The 25,718-nt window shown below is 40.2% G+C and overlaps 1 protein-coding gene across 3 annotated transcripts in view; it reads left to right on the top strand.

Moving 5' to 3' along the window:
• LARGE1 (LARGE xylosyl- and glucuronyltransferase 1) overlaps positions 1-25,718 on the top strand; it is a gene marked incomplete at its 5' end in the record, with an annotated part of 198,380 nt that overhangs the window by 121,096 nt on the left and 51,566 nt on the right. For all 3 annotated transcript variants that reach the window (XM_082311169.1, XM_082311170.1, XM_082311168.1), the window contains one exon: positions 16,506-16,610. In XM_082311169.1, coding sequence (XP_082167295.1) covers positions 16,506-16,610 — 105 coding nt within the window. The remainder of the gene's footprint in view (positions 1-16,505; positions 16,611-25,718) is intronic.

The following is a 25,718-nucleotide window of genomic DNA, read 5'->3' as shown; positions in this document are numbered from 1 at the left end:
ATTTCTCAGAACAGTTTGCTAAATGTGACTTCAGAAAATATTTTCATGGAAGCAAAGAAGTTTCTCTCTGCCTCAGCTTAGCCACGACTTCAGATGTTCTTCAGTACAGTCCATAAAACACTAGGTACACCTCTCTCGGTTCTCCTGTCCTAGGCTAGCTGTGTCTCACAGATGCTGATGCCAATAAGAGTGGCAGAGGATGTTTCAGACCTACCAACCTTAACTGAGCAGCTCTATCCACAGTGTTAGTTCTCCCTTCTGGTACTGCAGAAAATAAATCTTAGGAGGAAGAGCTATGTCTTAGATTTGTTTTTTTCCCCTTTTGTTGTTCTCAGGGGTCAAAAACTCCTTTGTTCTACACATGCTGCTTCTTTTCTTAAATAGCAAGCCTTTCCTTACTTCCCACTATTGTTTGTGTGAAACAAAAAATTGACAATCCCTTTTCTCTCTCAGAGTCCGCTAGCAGACTGCTAATGTTTAGTAAGAGCTCACTGAAGTGACTGTCAACTTTACATTAAGGAGAATTCCTGTGTGTAAACCACTCATACCACAGAGGGACATTACCTTTCTGGTCTGGAAGCTGTCCTTGTTCCAGTAACGCATTTGCATAACATTGCAATCATCTTGGTTGGGGGAGAAGAGTATGCAAGGAGATAACTTTCAAGATACATCGATTTATCTTAACGCTCTTGCCAGTGAGTCACTGCTGTTTTGATCATTTTGTTTTTTGAACTACAGACTCAATAATAGATTGTAAGAAGCAAACAAAGGGAAATTTTTTTCTCCCTTGCAGCAATTTAAAAAATAATTTTCATGTTTCATCTACACAAAGATGATTTAATTAAATACTTTAATCCTGACCACAAATAATTTATGTAGTGGTTCAGTGAGAGAAGCCCAGCATTGTCTTGTCATAGAGCATTTACTTAATCCTGTCGTACCTGCTTGATAATTACTCCCTCAGATCTGTCCTTGCATTAGCTACAAAATTAGCTTAGAGGACTTGGAGACAGAGAGGAGGGGAAAAATCCTTCAAATTAGTTAATAATTTATGATTGCTGTTGAGTCAGCCCTCATTCAGTCTTTCTGAGGGGTGAACCTTCCCATCTGTCGTGAAATGAAATAACATTAGTACTTTTCAGTTTCTAGAGCTGATCAGAATCTGATAATGATATATAGAAGATCTTTTCTCCACCTCCAAAACAGATAATGATGTCTTTTTAATGCCTTTGTGTCTTAAGTCACATCTTACATAAATCTTCCTTTCCTTAGTGCATGCATACTCACACATTTCTCTTCTTGCAGCATTGATCTTATAAGCTTAAATGGGAAATTGTTTATTTTCCTTTCATGGAAAGGCAGAAGCTGAGTTCCTCTTCATGTGGCGGTAACAAATGAAAGGCTGTCCCAGAATTTGATCTATGCCTTGGAGTTTGTTTCCTCATGCAATTAATGGGCTGAGCCTAAGTGACAGAAAAAGAGCTTTAAATTCAGTCAGAAGGTCACATCTTATTCCAGAAGGAAAGAAACTGGCATTTCACATGTTGTAGAGGGAGTGTTGTGTTCTTTTCCTCTTTTTTTTGTTTGTTTTGAGTATGTATGTACCATTGAAAATGATCCCTACATTTCTTATGCCAATTTACAAAGCACTGTTGACAATCCATATTTTACAGCATTGAACACAGAGAGAAAATCATACAAATAGAAATAAAACAATCTTGTGAAAAAGAAGTTCATTTCTGAAAACCCTTAGGGCATGATAGGGAACAAGTGTAGGTCCAGACTAAAAGTAGCACTAATGAAGTGGGGAGTTAAGAAATGCCCCCCGGGGATGCTTAAGTCACTGTAATAGAAGGAGGCTGGAACTGGATGGACTAAAATAAGAGTTAATTAGGGTGCGTTGGAAAAAAAATCTGTGCACAGATGATTTCACAAGTTATTCGGAGCCACCTACATTATCTTTTCTTTGTGAAGAGTAAATCCTAGGCAGGTCTGTCTGTTTGGGACTACACAGTTGGATTTTATGAGTGAGTGCAATATTTGTGCACCTTCAGGAAAGAATCCTACAGAAAGAAGATCAGTTTTGCCTTTTAAAAGGGCGGAGGTGGATGCTAAAATGAGATACTGAAGGGAGACTTTCATAAATCTACCAGGTTATAGAATCTGTCCTCAGTGCTAACAAAGGATTTACTTTTTCTAGAGATTAGGACAGATTAACTGTAAATGTCCCATTTACTGGATGCTTTTGGAGGCATAAACTCATGTCCTGACAATTTTGCTTGGAGTGATTTAAGAAATTATTGCCATTATCTCTTCATTACTTTTCCATGAGCTTCATTAACAGATTTTATGAGGACTCATTGTCCCTCTCACTCTCCATACAGCCATTATAGAGGGCCAGTGAAGAGGGCTGCAGCTAATCCAGATGGCTGTACACTGAGATGAACTAGGTAGGCTGTAACTCCTGCTATTGGGTGAGAATTTCTGAAATTAGTGTGCTTGCTTCTACAGCATTTATGTGACTGAGGTCTGAATTAATTCTCACAGTGTTAAATCCAATGGAAGCCAAGATGTCATCACTAGATTTAAGGGGGTCTTACTGATCTTCCCATTACGCAGCCAAAATTGTCACCTACATCACCCTTTTTTTGACTTATTGCCTTTCTTATCTGCAAATGCATATTAATTTGTTGCTATTTTTCAGTACTTGAAAGGCAATCCATTTTCAATTTGCTAAAGTATTAAATGTGTTTCTATTGTAATTTGTGTTTATTATGGTGCTTAATAGATCTGCAGCATGACTGACAAAAAGGTGACATCAGTTTCCACTACATGGAACTACCAGCCAAAAAAGGGTCTGTCTTGTGATCATCTGGTGGGTGAGGGATTTCTTTTTTTTTCTCCCCAAGGAAGACAGAGTGAAGCCCTTTGTTTTGTAATACCTTTTTTTACGCAAAAGAGGCTTATCATAGAGATAGGTTGCAGACAATTTTATCTTATTCATCTCGTACGTTTGTTCCCTTTTTAAGAGCAAGTACAGCGTGTCATCTAATGTCTCTGGTTATGAGGGAGTGAGTTAGCCAAGTCCATTTTACAGCTTTCAATTCTTATATTGTTTTCCATCTTGCCCCTGGACAGGTGAAGAGGAAAATAAGTAAAGGGAAATTTACTCATATTTGACTTGCTGTTCTTAGCCTTTTGATTACAGAATTCATTGAGATGCAAGATAGATTCAAAGCTCATAACAGCATTTTACTGCTTCATAAAAGAAATGTTGCTTACATTTCATGCATTAGTAGAGATTAAGGGGATTAACTGATACCATAACTTCCTGCCCTTTGCATGCTTTCCTGCAGTGGTTGCACAGCTGGCTTACTGCATTTTGATGTCCTCAGAATTCTTAATACTTTCATGCCTCTCTGTCGTTTTATTGTGGAAGTATGGTTTATCTTGTCTAGGCATTTTCAGTATTTGAGCTGATCATTTTGATTCCTCTCTTCAGTATTTTTGAAGGAAAGCTTGCACCCTAAACCTTGCTGTAAAAATCACTAAAAAAAAGGCAGTTAAATTTGGCTCAGGTTAACAAAGGGACACTGTTGTTTAGATTTAAATCTAGGTAGAGTTTATACGCATAACTAACAAAGCAGTTCACAAAAGTTTTTCCAAGCTACTGATAGGCACCTGGCTTTTAACCACAATACACAGGCACTTTGAGTTCTGCTGCTGTGCCTACCTACAGATGCTCTCATTTTGGTCAAGCCAGCCAACTGCCAGCTATTTTCAGCCTAAATCCATTTTGCATCTTGACTTTCCTGCACCTAACCTTTCAGACGGTCCAAACAAATTGACCTCATTACAGGGGAAGAGTACGAAGGAGAGTTTGTGGGGTGCTAGTGCTACGTTTTACATACTAATGTAGGGGAAGGAGTACACGGCCAGAAAAGAGAGGGCCTGCTTGCAGGTTCTTCTTTACCCTGTGAGGGTTTGAACCAACTTCTCCTATTGCTTAAAAAAAGTATCTGTAACATCTGGCTGCAGGCAGCTTCTTGGTGAGGCCACGCTGCTGTGCACCAGGAATGCAAAATTAATGAGGCTAGAAAGGGAGGGAGAATAAGCAGGAATGATCATAACCCAGTCATTCACTGAAGAGGATACTTCTCTAAGAGGGAATGTTCTGGACTTTCTTCCAGAAACTTTTTGCGTTTTCCTCCTCTAGTTCTTTCCAAAGAGAGCAACATTTGGGGTGTTTTCTCTCACCAACACTGATTCAGTATTCTCTTAGCCTCTAGTAGGTGGATTTGGGAACAGGCAGGTTGTTCTGGGGCGATTTTTGAGCTCCGATACAGATGTGTGTTTCCTTCTTTCTGGTGTTTGGCTTTTCCATACATTTATTTCTGTGGCTAAAAGGAACTCTGAGCTCTCCTTTGCCTCTCAGTTGGTGCAATCACTTGTAACTATTGAGTGTCAGTAAACACACTTCCAAGATTTCTCTGATGATACTTGCTACTGAGGCTAAAAAGAACAGGTAAAAGTGAATAGATGTATGTATGTCCTCTCTGTTTTGTAAGCACAGTGCAGAATATTTCCTTAAAACTGGATGCCAGAAAGTTTAATAGTTTGTAGACTTCTCTCTTCCTATGGCAGAAAACAGCAGTCAGCACAAAAGTTGAATCCTAGGCTAACAGAGCTTGCCTCAGAGCACCTGTGTGAGAAGTTTGAGCGATGCTTTTTCACAGATGCGGATGACATGTGAGGCAGGCTGCAGCCTGACCAGGTGAAAAGCCCTTCAGATCCCAGGAAGAGAACCAAAGAGACTTTTCTAAACATTAGGACTGGTAGACTTTTGCACTCTTTTCGCTTTTTACCCATATAATGTCAACATTATCCAGAGAGCAAACTCCCAGTAATGAAGTCTGGGTCTCTCCCCATCTGTCTCACTAAATGCCACTTGGAACAAGCGCCTTTTCATTTGACAATAAAATCAATGAATGAAATATTAGAGGCTTGAACGATATGATGTGCAGAATACATTATGGGAGTTGTTGTGTTTCAGTGGACAGCAAGTCTTGCCCTTTCTTCCCATTATCATCAACGTATCTACTTAATGAAACTGGCACCTTCTGCTAGTCTCTCACCTCTTTGCCTTTAGACTTTAACTCTTCTGTAACACTTTAAAGTCTCTCTGGCTGAGGGCAGTGTAATAAAATTCTGCACTCTCTGTGTACTATTGGGCTCAGATTTTTCATCTGTCTCAATTAAAGCCAGACCTGCACTAACTAAATAATTAAACAATAGAGAGAAGGAGCTTAAGCTAATTTTCATAATACTTGTTTATATCCCTTTACTCAGCTGAGACAGCCTTCTTCCTCTTTGCTCTGAGGTTCTCTTTAGAACACCAGGAATCACTCAATGCTAAGCTAATAAACAGGAAAAAAAAGGAAATGTCAGTGCTGAGGTGAACTTCAGTTAAACGCTCTAAAACCCCTGGAACTATCCACAAAGATTGATCTGCAAAAGACTGAAGAATGTTTTTTTTTTTTCTTATTGCTTTTTCCAAGCTTTACTGGATTCTTTGTCAGGAGTATTAACCACTTCACTGTCATGCTAGCAAAATGTGTCATATATGCAGTAAACAGCTGGAAACTGGTAAAGTAAACAGTAACTAATGCTTACTAGCAATCCATGAGACATACCATAATATTTAACCTTGGAGCTCAAGGTACTGTGTGAGTGGCGGCTTCATAATTTTATCTTTGTGCCAGTCTTGATTCTGTAGTATTGGACAGGGTTATTACATGCTCACAAAACTGAGTCAATGCTATATATGATTTCAGGTTGAGTTTACGAGTAGACGCATTTTCAGCAAGAGAACATCTCAACCACTTTGCCGTGTAAATCCAGATGTCTCCAGGGTACAGGTTAAAAGACAGAGAAGGACATAGCGAAAGAATGGTTGTGTTCAAATTTAAGAGCAATTCTCTGCACGTTTATTAGATATTTGCAGTGCTCCATCTCTTGCTGACAAAATAACTGGCAGCATTGTGTCAGGATAAAATTTTCCATTCTGTTCTTCAGGTTGTTCTTTTCTTCTTATATGCACATCCGCTATTTAGCCTGACTGCAGTATCATGCCCTACTTAGAGAGGCTGAAGCTCAACAAAGAGGTGACCCATCTGTGATTACACAGCCGGTCAACATTAGAATGAGGAACAGATCCCGAGATTCTTGAGCTCATCACTGAAGCATGAGGCTTCTGGTACAGCCACTGTTTTGTCATATCAGGCAGAAGCATCTCTTATTCTGTAGTCTCAAAATGCAAACCAGCAGGTTGTTGTTTGATATCAGAGATCTATCATATTTCCCGATACAGGACTAATTGTGCTTAGTCATTAGATGTGAACAAATGTTTGCTGTGTTACCTTACCATCTGATACTCCTGATGTATAAATAATTCTTAGCTGTAGTGTTTGTGAGCGCTAACCTGTCTTGAAGCCCATAATTAAAAGGATAAGGTGAGCTGTTTACACAAACCAGTTGTCAGTATAGTAAGTGCCATTAATAGCATCAGCAAGAAATGCTAGACAGGTAGAAGCATCTTACTGCAATCTGTGTCTACTGAAGAGATGACTCCTGAATTTTCATCCTGAAAAATTTGCATAGGCTAGTAAAGCCACGTAGCCAAAGGGAAATGCAGAGCTTGTTTATTTTTTAACAGAACTGAACCCAACAAAGGGGAAAAATAATGTCAACATAGTTGTATTTCAACACCACGTACAATAACTTGGCAACCTTTTTCACATTAAGTGGGTGACTACAGCCCTTTTCTACTAAATACAGCACTGTTTTTTTTTCTGGTTTGGTTTGTTTTTTTTTACTTGTCTCCAGAAAACCAGTCCTTTTCATTTTGTTCATCTTGGGTTTTTTCTGCCACTGCTTCTACATTCTGGGACTTCTCTGATGCTCAGAAAAAGTACTTACGATACATACCTACTGATTCCTTGCTTACAAACGATCCTGGTGTGTCCATCGATTTAGAAGATTTGTTGCTTTTAAATAAAAAGGAAGGGCTTTTAATATCTTGCTGTTTATATACGATAACTGCCAAAAAGGACATGAAGTAGGAAGCTGTACACAGTTTCCATGAACAGTCTCCGGAATATTAGAAATCTCTTACCCTCTGTCTCTAATTCATTGCTAATAAACAAGTTTACTATTCCAACAACCTCAAACACCAATTACTGAAACCTGATGAAGTGTAGTGAAGCAGCAGTGTTATCCTCATTTTACAAAACGAAGGTGAGGAACGAACAGCCAGCTGCTAACCTCTGTTACCCTGGTGTGAATCTGAGTTAAGTTTGTTCAGTTAATGGAGGCAGCTTAAGGTTTACATCGCTACAGCTGAAATGAGCAGCTGCCTGAACGTTGAGAGGAAAGTAAAGAGAAATGCCCAGAATTTCAAGGGGTGTACCCAAAGTAAATCTATGGCAGAGCAGAACATAGCATTCAGGGATGTGGCGAGAAAAACTCAGCCATCAGTGGATCCAGTAAGCTGACAGCTGCTCAAAAGACTAGCTGAGTGGGAATTTCTAAATGATGACTGGCAGTGACAGTTTAGGCACCAGGCTACTAAAGAGGACAGTGTCTCTCAGTATCTAAGAGCAGTGCTCTGGGTCTCACAAGTCCGAGCACCTGTTCATAGAACACCACTCGCCTCCCCGGTGACCTTGGAAATGTCATTCCATCGCCACGTGCCTCAGTTTCTCCTGCTGTAAAGAGGTCTGTCCTTTCCTTCGTAAAGTGCTACTAATGAGAGGCGTTGCATAAGAGTTAGATTATTGATTACGCATTGCAGCCTGCTGCTCAGTTCCCCATTACTGAGATGCATTTTACAGGTGGGGTTTGTGCCAGCAAAAATGTGCATATCAGGACCTTAACCCCTTTATAAAATCGATACTGTTATGACAGGCAGAGTCACGGTGCATGGGCAGTTACTTTCATGCTCTTCACACGGCCCTCCAAGACAGTTTTATTGCATTATCTTTGGCAGCAAAAAAAGAGGGCATTTTTTGTTCAGTGATCACGTATTCCGGCATAGCACAAATTCAAGCCATGGTTTTGATAGCTTGTATGTTCCTGAAGCACTGAGCATAGTCATTTAAAAATATCTTTTCTCTCAGACCAGTGCCTGAATATTAGAACTAGTGATTGGAATTCACTGTGTTCACAAGGACATTTTGCTGCTTTCAGAGCAAGAGTTTTCGATTTTGTAAGAGTGTGGGGTTTTATATTGAACAAATTAAAAATTAAAAAGGAGACCACAATGAGGAAAAAGGGGCACACAATCTTTAAGCAGCCATTGGTGTGAATGAAAAAGTGAGGTTTGTACTCAGAGCAATGAGTATATCTCGTTGACCTCCTGCAGCCTGGTTAGGAGAGAATACCTATCATCGCCTGAGAAAGGGTTCACGTCAAGTCTCCTATTGCTGTTAATTAGATGTCAGTTCTGCTGCTGGGACATTTTGTGCTATGAACAGTGACATAAAAACTGGGGTGAGGAAGGACAGGCTCAGCAGCACGTGAAGCTGGTATGGACATCTCTTCTGGTCTAGCTTACAATTTCACACCTGTTTCAGTGGTCAGGCTCATTCTTCCCCAGGCTCCATGCTAGACCACTTTTCCTGCAATGTGTCAGGCATATCCTTTCCTGCCAGGTAGAAAACAAACAAAAACTTCTGTGCATGTCCGAATCATAAAATCTTTGACTTCTTAAGTTGCTGGCAACACAGGAGCCTTGTTGTCATGGGCGCACGAAGCCTTGCCATTGTCACAGAAAACCTCAAAAGTTTTGTTCCAAAGTGAAAGGTTTTTTCTACATTTACTCTCTTGTGCTCCACTGCTGAGAATCCATTTCTCTGAAATTCTGCAGATGAAAGTGCTACAGACATTAATGATAGATTTGCTAGCTTTGCTGTAGTTTGCTGGACTCCTCACTGTCCTCTTCGTTTTCTAACAAGCTCCTTGGAGGAGAGAAGATGCGTGAAAACCCAATATATTCTCTTCTTTTGATTGATTTCATTCTTTCATCTTTCCTTATGAAGATGAATCAGAGATTTAACTCTTTACCCCAACCTTTCTCAATCCAATTCTGTATGCTTCATCCTCTTGATCACCTTTTGTGTATGATTGTGCCTTTTGAATCCTCCCTCCTGCCACCTACAAAACACTTGTCATGTTTCTTTCTGTACAGACTCTCTCTGAGTTATTCTTCTTCTCTGGCCCAAGTTGCTGTAACTTCTTTTGCCCTGGCCACATCACCACCTCTGAGTACATCCAGAAGTCAGCTGATACCATTGCTTTAGATCCTTGTACCAGCATTGCTAGTGTCTTCCTTTATTCCTTTCACTACCTCCTTTCTCCTTCACTGAGTCAGCCTGGCCCATCTTGTCTTTCCCTGCCCTTGATGTACTGTGTCCACCTCTGCTTCACTTATCTACCCTCCTTTCTTATCATGTGTTGACTGCCTGTCTCCTTTCTTCCTCTCCTGGCACCAGTGTGCTATCCAATGGGATGCTCCATGGAGCCATCCTCTCTTCTCCTGAGAGAGTCCTGCAGTACCTTCGGTGAGCTACTCTTTGGCCTCCTTCTCATCCAAGTTCCTCCTTAATAACTGTCCATGCAGTTTCTCTCTGTGAGCAATTAGTCCACTAAGGACTAATGGCTGTTGGGAAACAGCAACATATTTGATGCAAATGAGATATCAAATAAAAATTTGAACTTGTGTAGGAGGCATTTTTCCCTGAAACTTGATTTTTCCACATGTAAAAGATAAGTTCTTCACAGTAGAGACTGCCTTTTCCTATACTTGCCTATATACACAAACACACATGCACACACATATCAGTATATATTTATGCATGTAGTATGTGTGTGTATATATGTGTACACATGTGTATGTGTGCATGCACATATAATGCATATACCTGTTATGCGTATGCACAACGGTGAAATAAATGCACAGTAGAGGTTAAAGCATTCAATTCTGTTGAACATAGGGTATCCTGCACTGTATAGGCATATAAGAAAATGGCATCCTGTGTTTCTGAGGACAGGCAGGCTTGTGTTACAGTGCACACACAAGATTTCACATGCATATTTTACACTGGATTCATGGTAAAATTTCTAAAAACATTCCAGAGGGAAGTGCTGAGAATTTTTGTGCTAGAAATGTATTTTCAGAGGTAACTCAGGGCATTTGTTTGCATGAGAAGACAGAGTCTTTTTTAGGGATGGGAGAGGACATGGCAATAGAAGAGAGGAGTGAGTTTGGGAGCAGGAAGAAACTTGAATTGATATAGACAGTGCAAGAATTGCACAGGGCATCAATAGTGAGGATGAAAAGCTTGAACTTGACAGTGATCTGAAGAGATGGATGAGAGATGTGGCAGGAGAAGTGAAAGATTTTAGAAGCCACATATTTTCTATGAACTCGTGGAAGATCAGGGACTGGAAGGCCATAGAGGAGGGTTCAGTCACTCAGGCAAGACTTAACATGAAGTACAACACATTCAGCTGGTATCAATCAGCGTAAGTACACTGATTTCATTGAAGTCATGCGGATTTATACCAGCTAAGGATGTGGCCTCACACATTTCAGAAAGGAAGGGTGTCTTATGCAGGTGTTTAAAAGACAAAGAAAACAGGAGAAGGGGAGAGGAGGGAAAGGATATTAATGAAAGATTTTAGCTCCAAGTTGTGCAGAAAATAATCCAGCTTCATTGTACCACTATAGATTCTGCTAGTCCTGACTATGTTCATGAGACTCGGACCTGGCCAATTTAGAAATGTTTCAGCATTCAGAATATGTACCTTTTCCCCTCTTCCCTCCTGTCACCTTTTTATTCTCTATTTCTGTGTCCCATTTTGGGAGCAGAACTCTGCAGTTCTCCTGATTCCTGCCAAGCTTGAATCTTAAATTCTTGTTGAGTCCTTCTCCTGTTCTTTCAGCTTACACTGAAGAAGTGCATTGCTGTGGCAGTACTTGGCTGTGGCTCCAGCATTCGTGTCTGTATTAAATTCCTCATGATCTAAACCATGGCTGTTAAAGTAGTTAGAAGTAGCAAGACAGAGTTCTGCTCTGTTCTCCTTTAATAACCTCCAGAGTGTAGAAGTTGCTTGCTTCTTATGTTTTTAAAGGCTGAAAAATACTTTGCACTTTTTTTTTGCTTTGGAAGCCCATACCAAATACAACTAAACGTTGCGAATGTAACAACCAGGAGAGCTGTGCTGAAACTGATCTCTCCTGTGATATCAGCTCACCCTTTGGCCACAGGTGATCAAAAGGTGGCACCCCACCCCACCCTTTGCCACCCCTCTAACATGCCTTTTTGTTTTCCCTTTCCGGAAATAGCCTGATGTCCTGAGGACCACAGAAAGTGCAACTCAGCCAAAATATTTGATGTGGGCCCATTGCTCTTACTGTGATTGCAGTGGAGTCATGTGAAAGTCCCTGTAGTCTCTAAGACCAAAAAAAAAAAAAAAGTTTCCACTAAAGAAGATCTTGAAAGTAGTTGTAATAACTATAATTTTTTGCTACTGTTATTATTGTTTGTAATAGCAAAATACCAAAGACTCCAGAGAAGACAGAATTCTCTCAAACTTGGAAAAAATCAGGGCAGAATAGGAAAATATTGTTCACAGGCACCAAGATTGTACTGGGCACCAAATGAAACTAGCGGATACCAGACTCAACAGAAATAAAAGCTGATGCTTCTTCAGATATGTCATGTGTCACAAGTCAACTGGAAGCCAGAGGACCGCTATTAAGAAGCACCACCGTACATCTGCCCTGTTGTGCTCCATTACTGCACAGCTGCTGCTCCCTGCTGCTGGAGGCACAACACTGTGCTGGATGGAGCTTCAGCCTGGCCACATGCAGCTGCTGTTATGCTTTCAGTACAAACTAGCACGGAGTTATTACCTCAGAGTGCTTATACTTACAATATGTGAGACAGACAAAATGGGAGAGGCGTAAAAAGTTATTGTTATCCCCATATTCCCATTTTTATTAAGGGAGAATCAAGCAAGAGGCTGTGACCTGCCCAGTGTCACCCAAGAAATCATCATCTGAGCTAGGAGCTGAGATGAGATCTGGAGTCCCCTTCAATGCCTGAATTAGAGGATCATGCTTTCCCCTTCGTTAGCCATCAGAAATCTATGAAGTGAAAACAGAATCGAAAGCATTGAGTTGTCAGGCTGAGAAGTATCTGTTTTTCCATGGAAACCTCTTCCCAGCGACAGCTAAGCTTTTGCAAGGAGAGAAGCACTTCTCATCGTGCGAGAGCTGTCAGGGAGCAGTAACGTACAAAACGCTGTAGCTGTGCCGCTGCCTTCTGGAGAAGCCTCGTCCCGCAGCCAGGCAGCATACAGCCCCTCTCCCAACAATCCAGCTGTAATTCTGCCTGCTCGATCATTTTTCACTGTGGTCATGCCAGAATCATAGCCTTGTTTTCTGTTGTCTGGCTGTTAGTGGTGATATATGAATAAGTAAGAAAAACAGCTTCATTTTCATAAGCTAACTTGTGCCTGGAGTAACAGAGAGTGAGAGGAGTGCACTTAATTATAACTGCAGGGCCAGAGCAGAAAACAATGACAGAGCTTTTGCTGCTGGTGGTAGTGTTTTATTATAATAACTCTTAGGAAGAAGAAACAGGCAGCTCAAAATTCATTATGGTAGCCACCGTGTTCTCATCTGCTGGAAGATTAACTCACATAACTCTTTTATGCTTCCCTTTTACAAAAGGCCGTGGTGGCAAGGAACTCTAGTCTTTCTCCTCAGAAAATCTGAATTCAGATTCCGGTATGATCAAAGGTGAAATGAAGCTGGTGAAAGTTTCAGCAGAACTGCATGCACCTTGCAGGGAAGCGTGAAGAGTGGCAAAGGGACGGGTCAGGGCTGATGGATGGTCAGAGAACTGTGGGCAAGGAGAGCGTTCATTGCGCCTGCTCGACACCATGCATTGCTTTGGCAGTGCTTCATTTCTAAAACTTCACAATGCATTTGAAAAAGTAAATAACTAAATGAAATAACTGGTAATGCTGAGATACTGGACAGATATTCTCACAATGATTCATTAATAAAACAAAATGTTAGTGAAAGTTTTGAGTGAAACATTTTTAGTTGTTCAGAACTGGAAGGGCAAAACTTATGATTTTATTTTGTTTGAACTTCTAGATACATAGAATAATATGGTATATGTTATGCATCTGTATTATGTGTCACATTGATACTATTTAAAATGAGGAGGGTTGTACATTTAGATGTGGTTATTTTCATATCTTCAGATAAAAATATTTGGGGATTTTTTTTCCCAGAGAATATTTTTAAATTTCTTTTTTCTATACTGATTCAGAATGAAAACATTCTTTGGAACCATTAATATTTGCTATGCAGCTGAAGTTCTGGTTTCCTGATCAATTCTGCCCTAAGTCAAGATCATAGAGACAATATAAAGGGAAATAAAAATATATTCATCTTTGGCAGAGACAGCAACACTATTCCAGGCCAGAGAAAACAGAAATATAACTAGAGAAGATACAAAACATATCTTCATAACTTTCTCCAAGGTGGCTTGGGAGACAAGCCATCACATCTGCCTAGTAGATTTTTAGACACCAGCAAGAGTTACAACAGCCTGACAAGTTGCATAATGCTCTACCCTAGGACAGTACACGAACATGTGCGCATTCCCAGGCCATTGCAAAAACAGACTAAAGTGTGTTAGCTAACACATTTTACTTTGTGAAAAGCTAAAAGGACATGTACAGGCAGTTCTTCCAGCTCAGTTGATGCACAGTAAGCCACATTATCTGATCCATGTATCTAAGCCCTAAAGCTTACGTGATGTTAATTTCTGCCTTCATCCATGTCCCGTATCAAACCTCAAGGAATACTGGTGAGAGCAGGATTTGTTCTGGTGTCTTCAAAAATAAAGGGAAAAAGAGGAGGGAAATGATACAGCTGTAATAAATACATGCAAACATAATTTCCTGAGCCTTTTCAGTTTATCTTAGCATGAGAAATAATAACTGAGAAATAAGTATTTCAGGGGTACATTGTCAGAACTGAGATTTTGGACTCGTAGGTGGGAAAGGAAAACCATTAACAAGTAGCAAGGTTTGTTCATTTTTTATTATTTATCAGTTTGAAGGCTGAACTCTGTGGCTTCTTGGGAAATGCATGGGGCTAAAATAATGAAAGCAGATTGATGCTCCATGGTAAGGAAGTTCAGTATCTGCTTCTTGCAAATGGAATTCTAACATTTCTTTTGATGTTAGCAGTACAATCCCGAGAAGGATCTGTGGACTGCTGAGTTGTGAAATGCACTGTTAGAATATGGGCAGGGTCACTCTCTTCCTACCAGCTGTGCCAATCCATTCCAGCCCAGCTGCACCTGCATTTTTTATTGGGTTTTTTTCTCATCCTTTACTAGCCATGGTAGTTTCTTATTTTGATTTATTCTATCTCAACTCTAAGGGAGCGGTTATAAAGACCAGGCAGTGTTCCAGCACAGAATCAACAAGTGTGAGTTTAAATTGTGCCCTTCAGCATTTTTTGGCTAAGTCTTGTTTCAGCCAGTTGAGGTCCCTTTCATGTTTCCTCACAATATATGGCTTGTGGCAGCCCATGTGCTGTCTAGTGTGTTCAACGTGTCTCACAGGTTGAGAGATGCTACAATTTGTTTGTATGAAGAAATCATTAGTTGCTTAGGATGTGTCTGTCTCTAACTTGTCATTTCCTTCCTTCTGTTGTGCATTGCACTCTGTTAATATTACCAGTTTTCAGTAGCACCAATGGTGTGGTAAATGTGTGGTGATCTTTTATATGATTCTTTCTGCTCTCCCCCAGGTTTTCCACTTTCTTAAAAAATGAGTTATGGAATATAATGTGAAAAATTAAAAACCTGTATTATATATAACATATAATGGCAAAGGAGAGACATCATTAGAAAATGAGGCCTGGTGAGGACTGGCATGTTGTGATTAGGATAGAGTAGGATGATCCTGAACAGTGGTGTGGAGTGGACTTGGTACTCTCTCAAGGTTATTTCTAGATTGATTTACGTTCACTCCTTGAATGCTTTTGTAATGTTCTGATTTATTTGTTACATGCGTTGGCCACTTGCTGCTGCTCAGAGTCTTTGAAACAGCATTCAAGACACATGTGGGGGTACTGACGTTACACTGAATTAGAGATACCACAGGAGTATCGCAATCACCTGGCCTATCCTAACATCTTCCTAGCCAATTATAAAATTGAATTAATCACTTCTGTCTTTATGTCTTGCTTCTCAGCCCAATCTTGTCTTGGGCCATACGGAAATTTTAGTAATACAGCTACGGTCCTACATAAGCAACATATAATGATCATTTAATGCTTTCCATGCACTGCTGTGACCATATGCCCAGTTTTGTGAGCATAGCTGGGATTTGAAAATGTGCCTTCAGAGCATGATGCTTAATTGCTTTCTCAAAAAGTTGCAAAATAATTTCCAATCCCAGGCTTAGTGCCCTCACTGCGTGGGTCCCTCTGTCAAAACACTATTCCCTTTCCTTTCTTTGACTAGATCCAAATGCAGTTTTCCCTTTCTCTCCATCCTCCATCACCAGAGCATCATTTCAATCACTTCTCTTATTTACATTTTATACAGCGCATTTCGGAATAGGTAATTAAGTCCTTATCTATACAAACATTCACTTTTCAGTTGATTTTTAAGCAGTGCAAACCTTCTAGACACATTTGATTTAAAACACGTTTTACTCTAGCTGAAGCCAGCTGCTAATCAATGTAAGCTAAACCAAAACAAGCCCATCTAAAACTGAAATCATAATTTCTATGCAGCATTCCACACAGGCTTATCTAAATGACTTTTAAATTACTCTCTTAAATTAAAACTGTGCAACTTTCTTATGTAGGTAAACTCTTAGAATCCAGTATTTTTCTGAGCAAAAGGGATTTCCTTTGTGACTGAGAAAAAAATCCCTGAAACGAGTTGGGGGGAGCATGGGAAGAGAATAATTTGTTATACTGAGCCTTATTCTTCAATTATATTATCTCCATCAGAGTATGAACAGATCTTCATATTAGATGATCATTCTACCAACACTCACTTCTCACTAGGAGGATTCTCCATCATTGTATTCCAAACTCAAGCAGCATTCAGATTTGTCTGGGTGATACATTTTTGTCAGCATGACAAAGGTTCCCACAGTGTTTAATTACTCAGACTAGCCAGGGGAGAAGGAAAGAAATGAGCCGTGCTGAGTTTGCTGTGCCAGGCTTGCTGTCTGTTACATAAGCAGGCATCTTCCGAATGCGTGAAAGGAAGGCAGCACCCGAACTTCTGTCTTCTCTTTTCAGTGGCTGTCCCTCTCCAGATTTCGTGTTTGTTTTCCATTGATTGACTGTCTTTTGTCTCATGATCGCTTTGCAATTTGCTCATTTCCAGGGCAGCAGGTTCTTGGCTTGGTGGAGAACCAGAGTGATTGGTATTTGGGCAACCTTTGGAAGAATCATCGGCCCTGGCCAGCACTTGGGAGGGGCTACAACACAGGTAGGCCCCGAGGATTTTCTTTGAATTAATGTTTGCATTGAGCATGCAATCAGTCTCCTGGTATAGAGAGTATGAGATGTGGTAACTTGCACCTCCCTTCCTAGCCTACTGCAAAATTTGTCATTTAAAGCAGTAAAAATGATGCAGTGTGATGCATTTTGGAGTTTCTGGTCCCGTGCTACTCTGAGGAGAACATGTTCCTTCTCTAAATGGTCTTAAGAGAGATTGTATGGCATCCTTTGGGACAGACAGAGCTTTTCAGCAGTCTGACACATCCTCAGCACATCTCCTACAAGATTTCTGTCCATGATGAAGCATATGTGGGCCCAGCAAGAGGGAAAGAATAGGAATCAAGGCTCATTTTCTGTAGAGAGGTAAATGGTACCACAAAATGTCAGCCCAATAAAGGTATAACTCCTGCAGGACAGCAACAGGGTCATAATTGTCCTAATAAAATGCAAACTACTGGCCATCAATTTCTGCTGCCGTGAGAAAAGAATAAAGGCACTAGATCAGAGAATTTATTAGGTTACAAGAGACAGGTCTTCCCACTGATTTGTGTTTGGTATGTGAGAAAACATACTAGGTGCATAAAGAACACACACGTACATCTAAATCATTTCGATGCTAGGCTTTGCATCTTGGTGCAGTGAGTTAGGTTCCCTCTCTATTTGTAATAAAAGGGCAGAACAGATGGTGAAGCCTCCATTTAGAAAAGATGAGTCCATTTAAATATCCCTGCACTATCAGGAAATTATTCACCATAATAGTGGTTTTGCTTCGCAGAAATATATTGGATTGAATTAAACAGACTAACTAGAAAAAGGATTGCACAAGTTGTGGTTGGGTCAGCTGTATTTCTATATTCCTTTGTATATTTGGGGGAATCACGCCAGTTTTTGTGAATTTGTATTTCAGCCTCTGCAAAGCATCTCTGTTCTGTGAAAATGTTCAAAAGAATAGCCTAACAGAACACAGATAGATATGGATACAGGATTTTAGTAAAAGAGTTTTGTTTCCTGGTTCTCCGCTTGCCAGAGCAGAACTGCATATATAAAGGCTTGGGCTGCCTGCTCCTTCCCCCAACCCCCAAAAGCATGAGGCAGAGCTAAGTTTCATGGATTTGTCCTGAAACCTGAAAGCTTATGTGATACACAGCTAAACTTTCGATGTCAGTTCTGTTCAGTGAAACACCACAAAGCAGTATCTTTTGTTCTACTGAGAGATGGCCACCTTTTATAGTTACTTACTTTCTGCTGCATTTTTGCTTTTTCCTTTCTGCCATTTTAATGCTGGCAGAGAGAAATGTGTCACAACCACATAACATTAGAATAACCCAGAGATGTGTGGTGGGTAGTATCTAAAATGCAATTATGTAAATAAAAAAGCTGTAAAGCTTTAATTTATATTGTCTTAACTTACTGTTCCAAATGTTTTGTAGAGACACCAAATGTCAGTATATCACAAAATTCTTCCACTGAAAGCAAAAATAATTGAATGTCTGCAGTCCTTCACATACACTGCATGTGCTACTCCTTGGTATGTGTTAGTACATACCTACCAGGCCATGCATAATCCCTTTTAGTGTTTTAGATTTTAGTCTGCTCACGATTTCTTTCTTTAGACAACTCACCTGTAGTTATAAAAACTTTCTTTTTTTAGAAAGAAAACCAGAAGGTAGATAATGAATGGAAGATTGACAAGTGATCATAAGAAGTGGAATGATGTTTTTTCAAGTACACGGCACAAGAGGTCACTGAGTGAAACAGTGCAACCTCTGAGAAGTAGCAAATTATGTTCTTGACAGAATCAGCATAATTTACTATAATTTTCTTAATTGAATTCATTGTTTGCCTTAGTAATCTAGCAGAGATTGAAGGTATAAATCTCTCAAGGAAGATTAAATACCAGGTGAAACTGGAGCTTGTTTGATGTGTTAGGTAAATTAAAATAATTGACACTGAATGCAACACTGTGGCCAAGGAGGATTCAGAAAACTAAAGGCAGGGGGCAGGTAGGAAAGAGAAGCAATAACTCTAAGCAAAACACTCATGAAAGACAGTGGGCCAGGAAAGGGAAGACTCAGAAATTCAGGTGCTTAGACTTGTACTTACGAACAGCAAAAGGGCCCCCAAAACCCTGGAACTTTAATGAACTAAACAAATCTGGATCAGGGGGAAGCTCTCAGACAGACTTGTCTCTTGCTCTTGGGAGAGTGTTTACTACAGTCCTAGGATACAATCCCAAGAAAATAGATTTTTATGTGAGCCTCTTCAGCCAGACCCAACCCTGGCAGATTTGATGCAGAAGCACCCTTCAAAGTCAAAATTCTTACACTGCTTCTTTCCAATTTCTGAAGCAAATAATTTATCTTTCACTCCTATGTTTCTATGTGTGAGCCACTCTGGACAACATATAGGTTGGGGGAGTCCCAGAAGGCAGTTAGATTAAAGCCAAAGGTGTGTTTGTTCCTTCTCCACTAGCCCTTTAAACCCAGTAAGCATGTGCATTCTCCTATTCCTGTGTGCTCAGGCCAAATCTCCTGACAAGCCAATACAGATTTTCAAGGAAAGATTTTATTTGGTTGTTTTTCATCCTTCTTCCTCATTTGCACAGGCAGATAATCCAAGTCATACTTTAGTCCATGATAATACAATCTTAGGAAAACCAGACCAAACTCGAAAGTCAGTTCAGTGATAATTTAATTGGTGTTCAAAATGTTCTTAGTTAGAAGCATTCTTTATTTGAGATAACATTCCCTTCCTCAAGCCATTTTAAACACAGTTCCTTCTGTACCACAAAGGTACCCAGGTTTTTTCTGTACTTCATTGGCCGAAACTCAGTAAGCTGCGTAATCAAATACTTCTTTCATATATCGTCCACTCCATTTTGCTTGTCTACACTGAGATTAACCCTTACAGACTCCTCACACTTTAATTAAAGGACACTTTTCTCTCTGTATAATCTATATTGTCTTTCACTGACTAAACTGTGCTTTTGAAAGTATTGCCTGAGCCACACTATGATTTTTCTCTTTACAGATGTTAAACTGACAGCTCCAGAGTTGCACTGTATGGTTTGATGTTCACTTCTGGAGTAACAGTTATCTTAGTCCTCAGAAAAATATCTTGTCAAAGAAATTCTAAACATAAAAGCTTTTAGTGCTTTGTCTGCCTTATACCTTCCATCACTTTTAAAAGCAGTTTCTTGTGACTGATCATGATTTCAGGCCACTTCCTCAGCTGGTTTGAATCACCCCGGCTTCTTTGGCTTTAGTGCAGCAGGGCCAACTTACATCAGCTGAGAATGCACTCCATGCCTTTCAAATGGAGCTTTAGGATGGATCTGTGCCTGTAATTTGGGTGCCGGGGGCATTTGTAAAAACTTTGGCCAAGGGGATTTCAGACTTCTAGGCTACAGAAGCCCATCCTGAGGATTTGAGGCTCATCTGAAATACTGCCTCAGTGCAACTACTAGATACTCTAAGGAGGTGTCTCAACAGCTTGAGCTGAGGATTCATACTCCCACGCTGAGAGATGTCACATTCCCAGATTTGTGGATTGAGAACAGAAGGGAATGGCTAGCACCTCACGATTACCAGGCTACGTGTGCACCATGCATTATTACTCCCATGTTTGTAATGACTGGAAGAATGCTAGAATGAATCTCTTTATTGTTTCCCTGAAAAAAAAGGACCTATGGAAGATGAATTGGAAGTGGGAAGCATATGTTATGTCATTTTTGCATAATGTTTAACAATTGTGAATAATAAAGACAAGTGTAGGGCAGACTGTTTATATGAAACTAGACTGGATCACATCTTGTGCTTCTTCATGATGATACTGTGCATCTTCAGTGCAGAAAGCAAATGACTAGTAAAGCAGTGCAAAATGGGGTGGAGGTGGTCATGGAACTGCCTGTGGTCCTGCTCCAGAAACATGATAACTGCTTTCATCTGAGCTCCATGGGCTTCTGCTCACAACATTATGATAATGGATCTGATGTTAAGAAGTGCTGAGGACTTTTAACTTAATCGGACATTTCTGTTTGTCAGAAATCGTCACAATTAATGCTTTAAATAGTTATTGTTGCCTAATTCTCAATAGATGTGTTACCAAAATGCCTTTTTGTCCTCCTGGAAGAGTCAGAATTCCGTGACAGGCATCTGAATATAGCACTAATTTACAAACTATATTCCATAGATTCTGACTAAAGCTAGTGCTTTTCACCATAATGTAAAGAAAGGAGTATAGTGGTTGCTTGAGAGAGGAGATTTTTTCCAAATTGTCTCAGTGAACAAAGAAGTCAGAAAATTCATGGTTTATAGAGCCTTTAAATACCCTCCATCAGGGCCTGACTCAGTTTAGCCATGCCCTCTCTAAAAGCCATTGCAATATTTCTACCTCCCTTTATGTAAAACATTAGTCACGTTTGGTACAGGAACTGTTATCATTAGGTTTGGTTGTCAGTACAGGAGCCTTTGCAAACAGAAGAAAAATAGATTTTAATAACAAAAAAAAAAAAAAAAGAAAAAATGAAGTCCAACACCAATGTGAAGGCAAAAAGTAGCCCTTTCTTCACTTTTCTTCACTCAGACTCACACTGTACCTGTTTTTTGGATTAGATTATTCCTTCTTTAAGATACTGTGAGCTTCAGCAAATACTATCAGTGCAAAGCATATTGATACACGTGTGCTTTATAACGCACAAAGATGCATTTGAAGTACAGCTGTCGTGCACATTGTACAGGTGGGCGTTCAGGAAGTGCCAACACATTGCTGCTTGTAGGCTCAACGGGAAATGTCAGTCTGTTGGTGTCAATGGTGGGAAGCTAAAATGATAATTCTGCTTTTGATGACCACATCCCTGTCTTTCTTGGCTATAATCTGTAGCTTGCACTTGAAAATAACCTATTTTAAAGCTGACTCCCTCAAAGAATAGCTTCTTTTCCAGTCTTTCTCATGCAGTTTCTAAAGCATGTGAGATGTACTGAGAACTTGTTTACAGCACGCTTGACATCTCTGAAATGAGGGTCAGTATGTATTTGATTTTGAAAATGGTGCCTCTAGTTTGAGAGCCCTACCCATGCAGTAATGGCGTTGCTGCGGCTGAATTAGTCCACTGTTCATTGCATTCTCTGAGACACATCCTCTGCTCCCTAGCAGTTGAATCTATCAGACTCTGCAATAACTGTCTTTTTTTTTTACAAACAACACCTGACTTTCTTTGAAACACTGAAAACTTTCATCTCCTAAGAAACTTGTGATAAAAAGACAATGGCATTCAGTCTACACCAGATTCTAGTTTCCATTGTATTGGAGTAAATACGAAGTATTTCTTTTTAGTTGATTAAATTGTCCTAGTTTGGGGGTTTTTACTGGTCTGACCTGAGTTCATAATGTAAAGTTCTCCATGTAATGTACATAAATAGGACATATATATGTAGTATTCCAATCTAATGATTTAAAGAATCATTCTGAAGTGTGGTATTTTTAGCTTGATCAAGACAGTTCTTTCTGTGAACGTACATAGCTTGATGAGTAATTATGTTGTCCAGCACTCTGAAATGCCCTCTCTTTATTGTAGAGGGACCATCATTAGCAGGTTAAATTTAGATGAAAGACTTGCACATAAAAGGCAAGCAGTAGAGGCATCCAGGTGCCTAAACTGAGAACAAAAACTGCTATTATATGACAGGAGAACCCCAGACAAATGCATAGTAATAGTAAAACCAGTACTTTTTCTTCTGAAGTGCAAGTTCACTTTCCAGTTTCTCATTGTGCTCATAAAAGTGATTGTGTAGAGACAGTTCCTTTTCGTAGATACAGAAGCAGAGGTTTTAGCCATAGTCTCAAAGCAAAGAAAGAGGCATCACAGTTAGTCTCCATCTTTGGACTCTTAACAGGTAGCCTGGTGCCTGTAACAGAAAGTAGCAGAGTAACTAAGGTGTCTTTCTACACCGTTGTGTCAAAGCTGTCACCTCTAAGAGAGTGCCGACAAAAAGCAGTTGAATTTGATGATAGTCAGATCACTCTCTTAGGTGCTGTTGGCTACAGAAATCACTATGCTGTAATCATTTTAGTGTTAGGGCAAACTAGGTTCAAGACAAACCTTTCCCCTTTAAAAAAAATCAAGAGACTTTTGAGAAAGAAGAATCTGCAAAATTGAGTGGACACTGAGATCTCAGAAGCAGCAGCTCGATTCTTTCCTTTCCCCATTGTCTTTCTTCTGTCTCTTATGTTCAGCTACATCCTGACTTTAATTGTTCCTGCTGTAGCTCCTCAACCTTCCCTCCTCCACCAGCCTTTGTTGAACTGAGCTCAGGGGAGGACAGGAGCACTGCAATACCCTATAGTTTCTACATGGTTGTTCTCAAGGCCTTAGCAGAAATGGTGAAAAGAGAACTTTCTCAAATAGGATCACAGAATTACAGGCAATTTAGGTGAGAAAGGATCTCCAGAGGTTTTCTGGTCCTGTTCCCACTGAAAGCCAACTCAGGTTGCTCAGGGCCTTTTCCAATTGAGTTTTTAGTATCTCCAAGGATACCTCTCAAGACAGCCTGTTACTGTATTTGGCTACTGTCTTGGTGAGAAAAGTAAAAAATAAAAGTAAAAATTCCTAATACATAATTAGAATTTCCTTTGCTACAGTTTGTGTCAGTTACCTCTCATTCTGTCTCTGTGCATCTCTTAGAAGAGTTTGGCTCTGTTAAGCAGCTGTAGACAGCAATAAGAGATCCCCTTAGCCTTCTCTTCTCCAGGCTGAACAAGCCCAGTTCTCTCAGCTTCTCCTCATACATGTTCTCCAGGCCTCTATAAACATTTTGGTTGCTCTCTGCTGGACTTACTCCAGCATGTCAGTGTCTTTATTTGACTGAGGAATTCTAAACAGTACTTCAGATGTGGTCTTACAAGTGCTGAGTAAAGAGTGGTAATCACTTCCCTTGACCTAAAGAGCTAATGTAGCCCAGGATGTGGTTGGCCTTCTTTGCCTCAAGGTCGCACTGCTAGCTTATGTTCAACTTGCTGTCCAACAAGTCCCCTAGGACTTTTCCTGAAAAGCTCCTTTCTATCCTGTTGTCTTTCAGACTGTACTGTCCATTCAGGAATAGTCCCATGCAGGACTTCTCATTGAACTTTATGAGCTTTCTCTTAGCCCACTCGTCCAGCCTGTCAAGGTCCCTCTGAATAGCAGCCCTATCCCCGGGGTATTGGCCACAGCCACACCACACAGTTTGGTGTCATGTGTGACATTGCTGAGGATGCATTCTGTCTCATCTCCAGCTCATTAATCAGGATGTTAAACAGTACCAGCCCCGGTATCAACTCTTGTGGAACACCACTTGTAACTGGCCACCATCTAAAAGTTTTATTGCTGAACACAACCCTTTGAGCTTGGCAGTCCAGCTTACTTTCAGGCACCTTATAGTCCACCTGTCCAAACTAAACCTCAGTCTGGCTATGAGCATGCTAAACAGCTCCACACATATTTTCTGCTTACACAAATGGGTCCCTGTATTTCTGTTGTGAACCTAATCCTGTCCCTCTTTTACTAAAAGAGAAATGGTCATGGAGGAAGGATTGACCTGCAGGTGACCTTTGGATGAAATCATTGCATTATAGTACATTGTGTTTCCTTTTTTAAAAAATGCTATGGTTAATTTTTAGGCATGTTCATTCTGTGTTGCTGCTTTCCTTCCCCTAATGCATTACTTAGAAGGTTCCATTCCTCCTGAATCTCATCCAGTCAATAAACTGCCCATTACGAGGGGAAAAAAAAAGTTGTCTGGTTGCTTCTGAATGCAAAACCCCAAACCTCTTTGTTCCAACTATAAAGAAATACCTGAGAGGCTCTTCAGCCCATGAGCCCACTGTTGCTAGGGCATTGACTGAACACCAGACCAAGAAAAGCTGTGACTGGTTCTTACTCAGTGTGCCCATCCCTACCATTAGCCTTATGGACTGCTGTTAATATCAGAAGCCAGCCAAAATAATTATCACCTGTGCAGGGTGCATTTTTCCTCTTCACATAGTCCAAAGTGGAAACCTTGTAAAATTCTTGACATTTCAGCCCTTGTTAAATATGAAGCTTTTGAGAGGATCAAAACAAGAACAAAAAATCCACATAATTTAAAGCAAGGTTCCCTGTTACCTTTCACTTTCTGCTGCTTTCTGAGGAAGAAAAAAACACAGATAAGCATCATGGATAAGGTCCAGATCTGATATAAATGCCTGACTCTTGAGTTAAATAGACCCAAGCTGATTTACAGGAGCTGAGGATCAAGAAACAGATTTTTTTTCTTTTAAAGGTGGGTGATTGTTTGGTGGAGAGTCCAAGATAGATTAGTTTTGGAAGACATACTTGCTTTCATCAGGGCAAATATTCAGCAAATTCCAGCAAACCTCCTGTTTTTATCCGTGGAAACAAGCTTTGTGTGATCCCTTTTTCCAAACGTGCCTGCACAGGGAGGTTCAATGACCGGACCTCCCGCACAGTAACCCTGTGCAGTCTGTACTATTCTGTGATTCCTGTTCAGGACAGCTCACCTAAAGTCCAGTTACTCTGGCTTGATGTAGAGTTGTGACACTCACTCGCACTTCTGTGTTTTGAGGCACTGACATGTAAAATTGTACACTCAGAAAGAATGAAGAGATTCACAAGAATCAGTCCAGGATGGATAATCAGAGAAACATAAGCTCCAGGTTTAATACAGTTGTCAAAATACTTCATGTGATCATTGGATGTATAAACAGGAACATTTCAAGTATGAGTACAGGAGATATATTGCTTTTCTTTTGGGTGTAGGCTTTTTACTCCCAACATGCTGGATGTCTACATTGTCAGATAGCTTAGCTCCCTAGTTCCTTCTCTTGGCTCCCTGATCATCCACAGGGCACAGAAATTAGTTGGTGTCCTGTCTTTCTCAGGGAGCAACCTGTCTTTTGTCAAGAAAAAAAAAATACTGAATGTAATTTGTTGATAGTTCACTCCAGGAAATATTTCTGAAAGGTGTGTGGATAGAACTACACTCTGTTTGGCACCTCTTTCCAGTCCTTCAGCACTGCATCAGAAGACTTCACACTGTAATATTCCCACATGCCCTGATGA

This window comes from Platalea leucorodia (genome assembly GCF_965183815.1).
Source record: "Platalea leucorodia genome assembly, chromosome: 4".
In the NCBI taxonomy this organism is placed as follows: domain Eukaryota; kingdom Metazoa; phylum Chordata; class Aves; order Pelecaniformes; family Threskiornithidae; genus Platalea; species Platalea leucorodia.
Note: the sequence above shows the minus strand (reverse complement) of the source record. Positions and strands in the feature narration are given on the sequence as shown.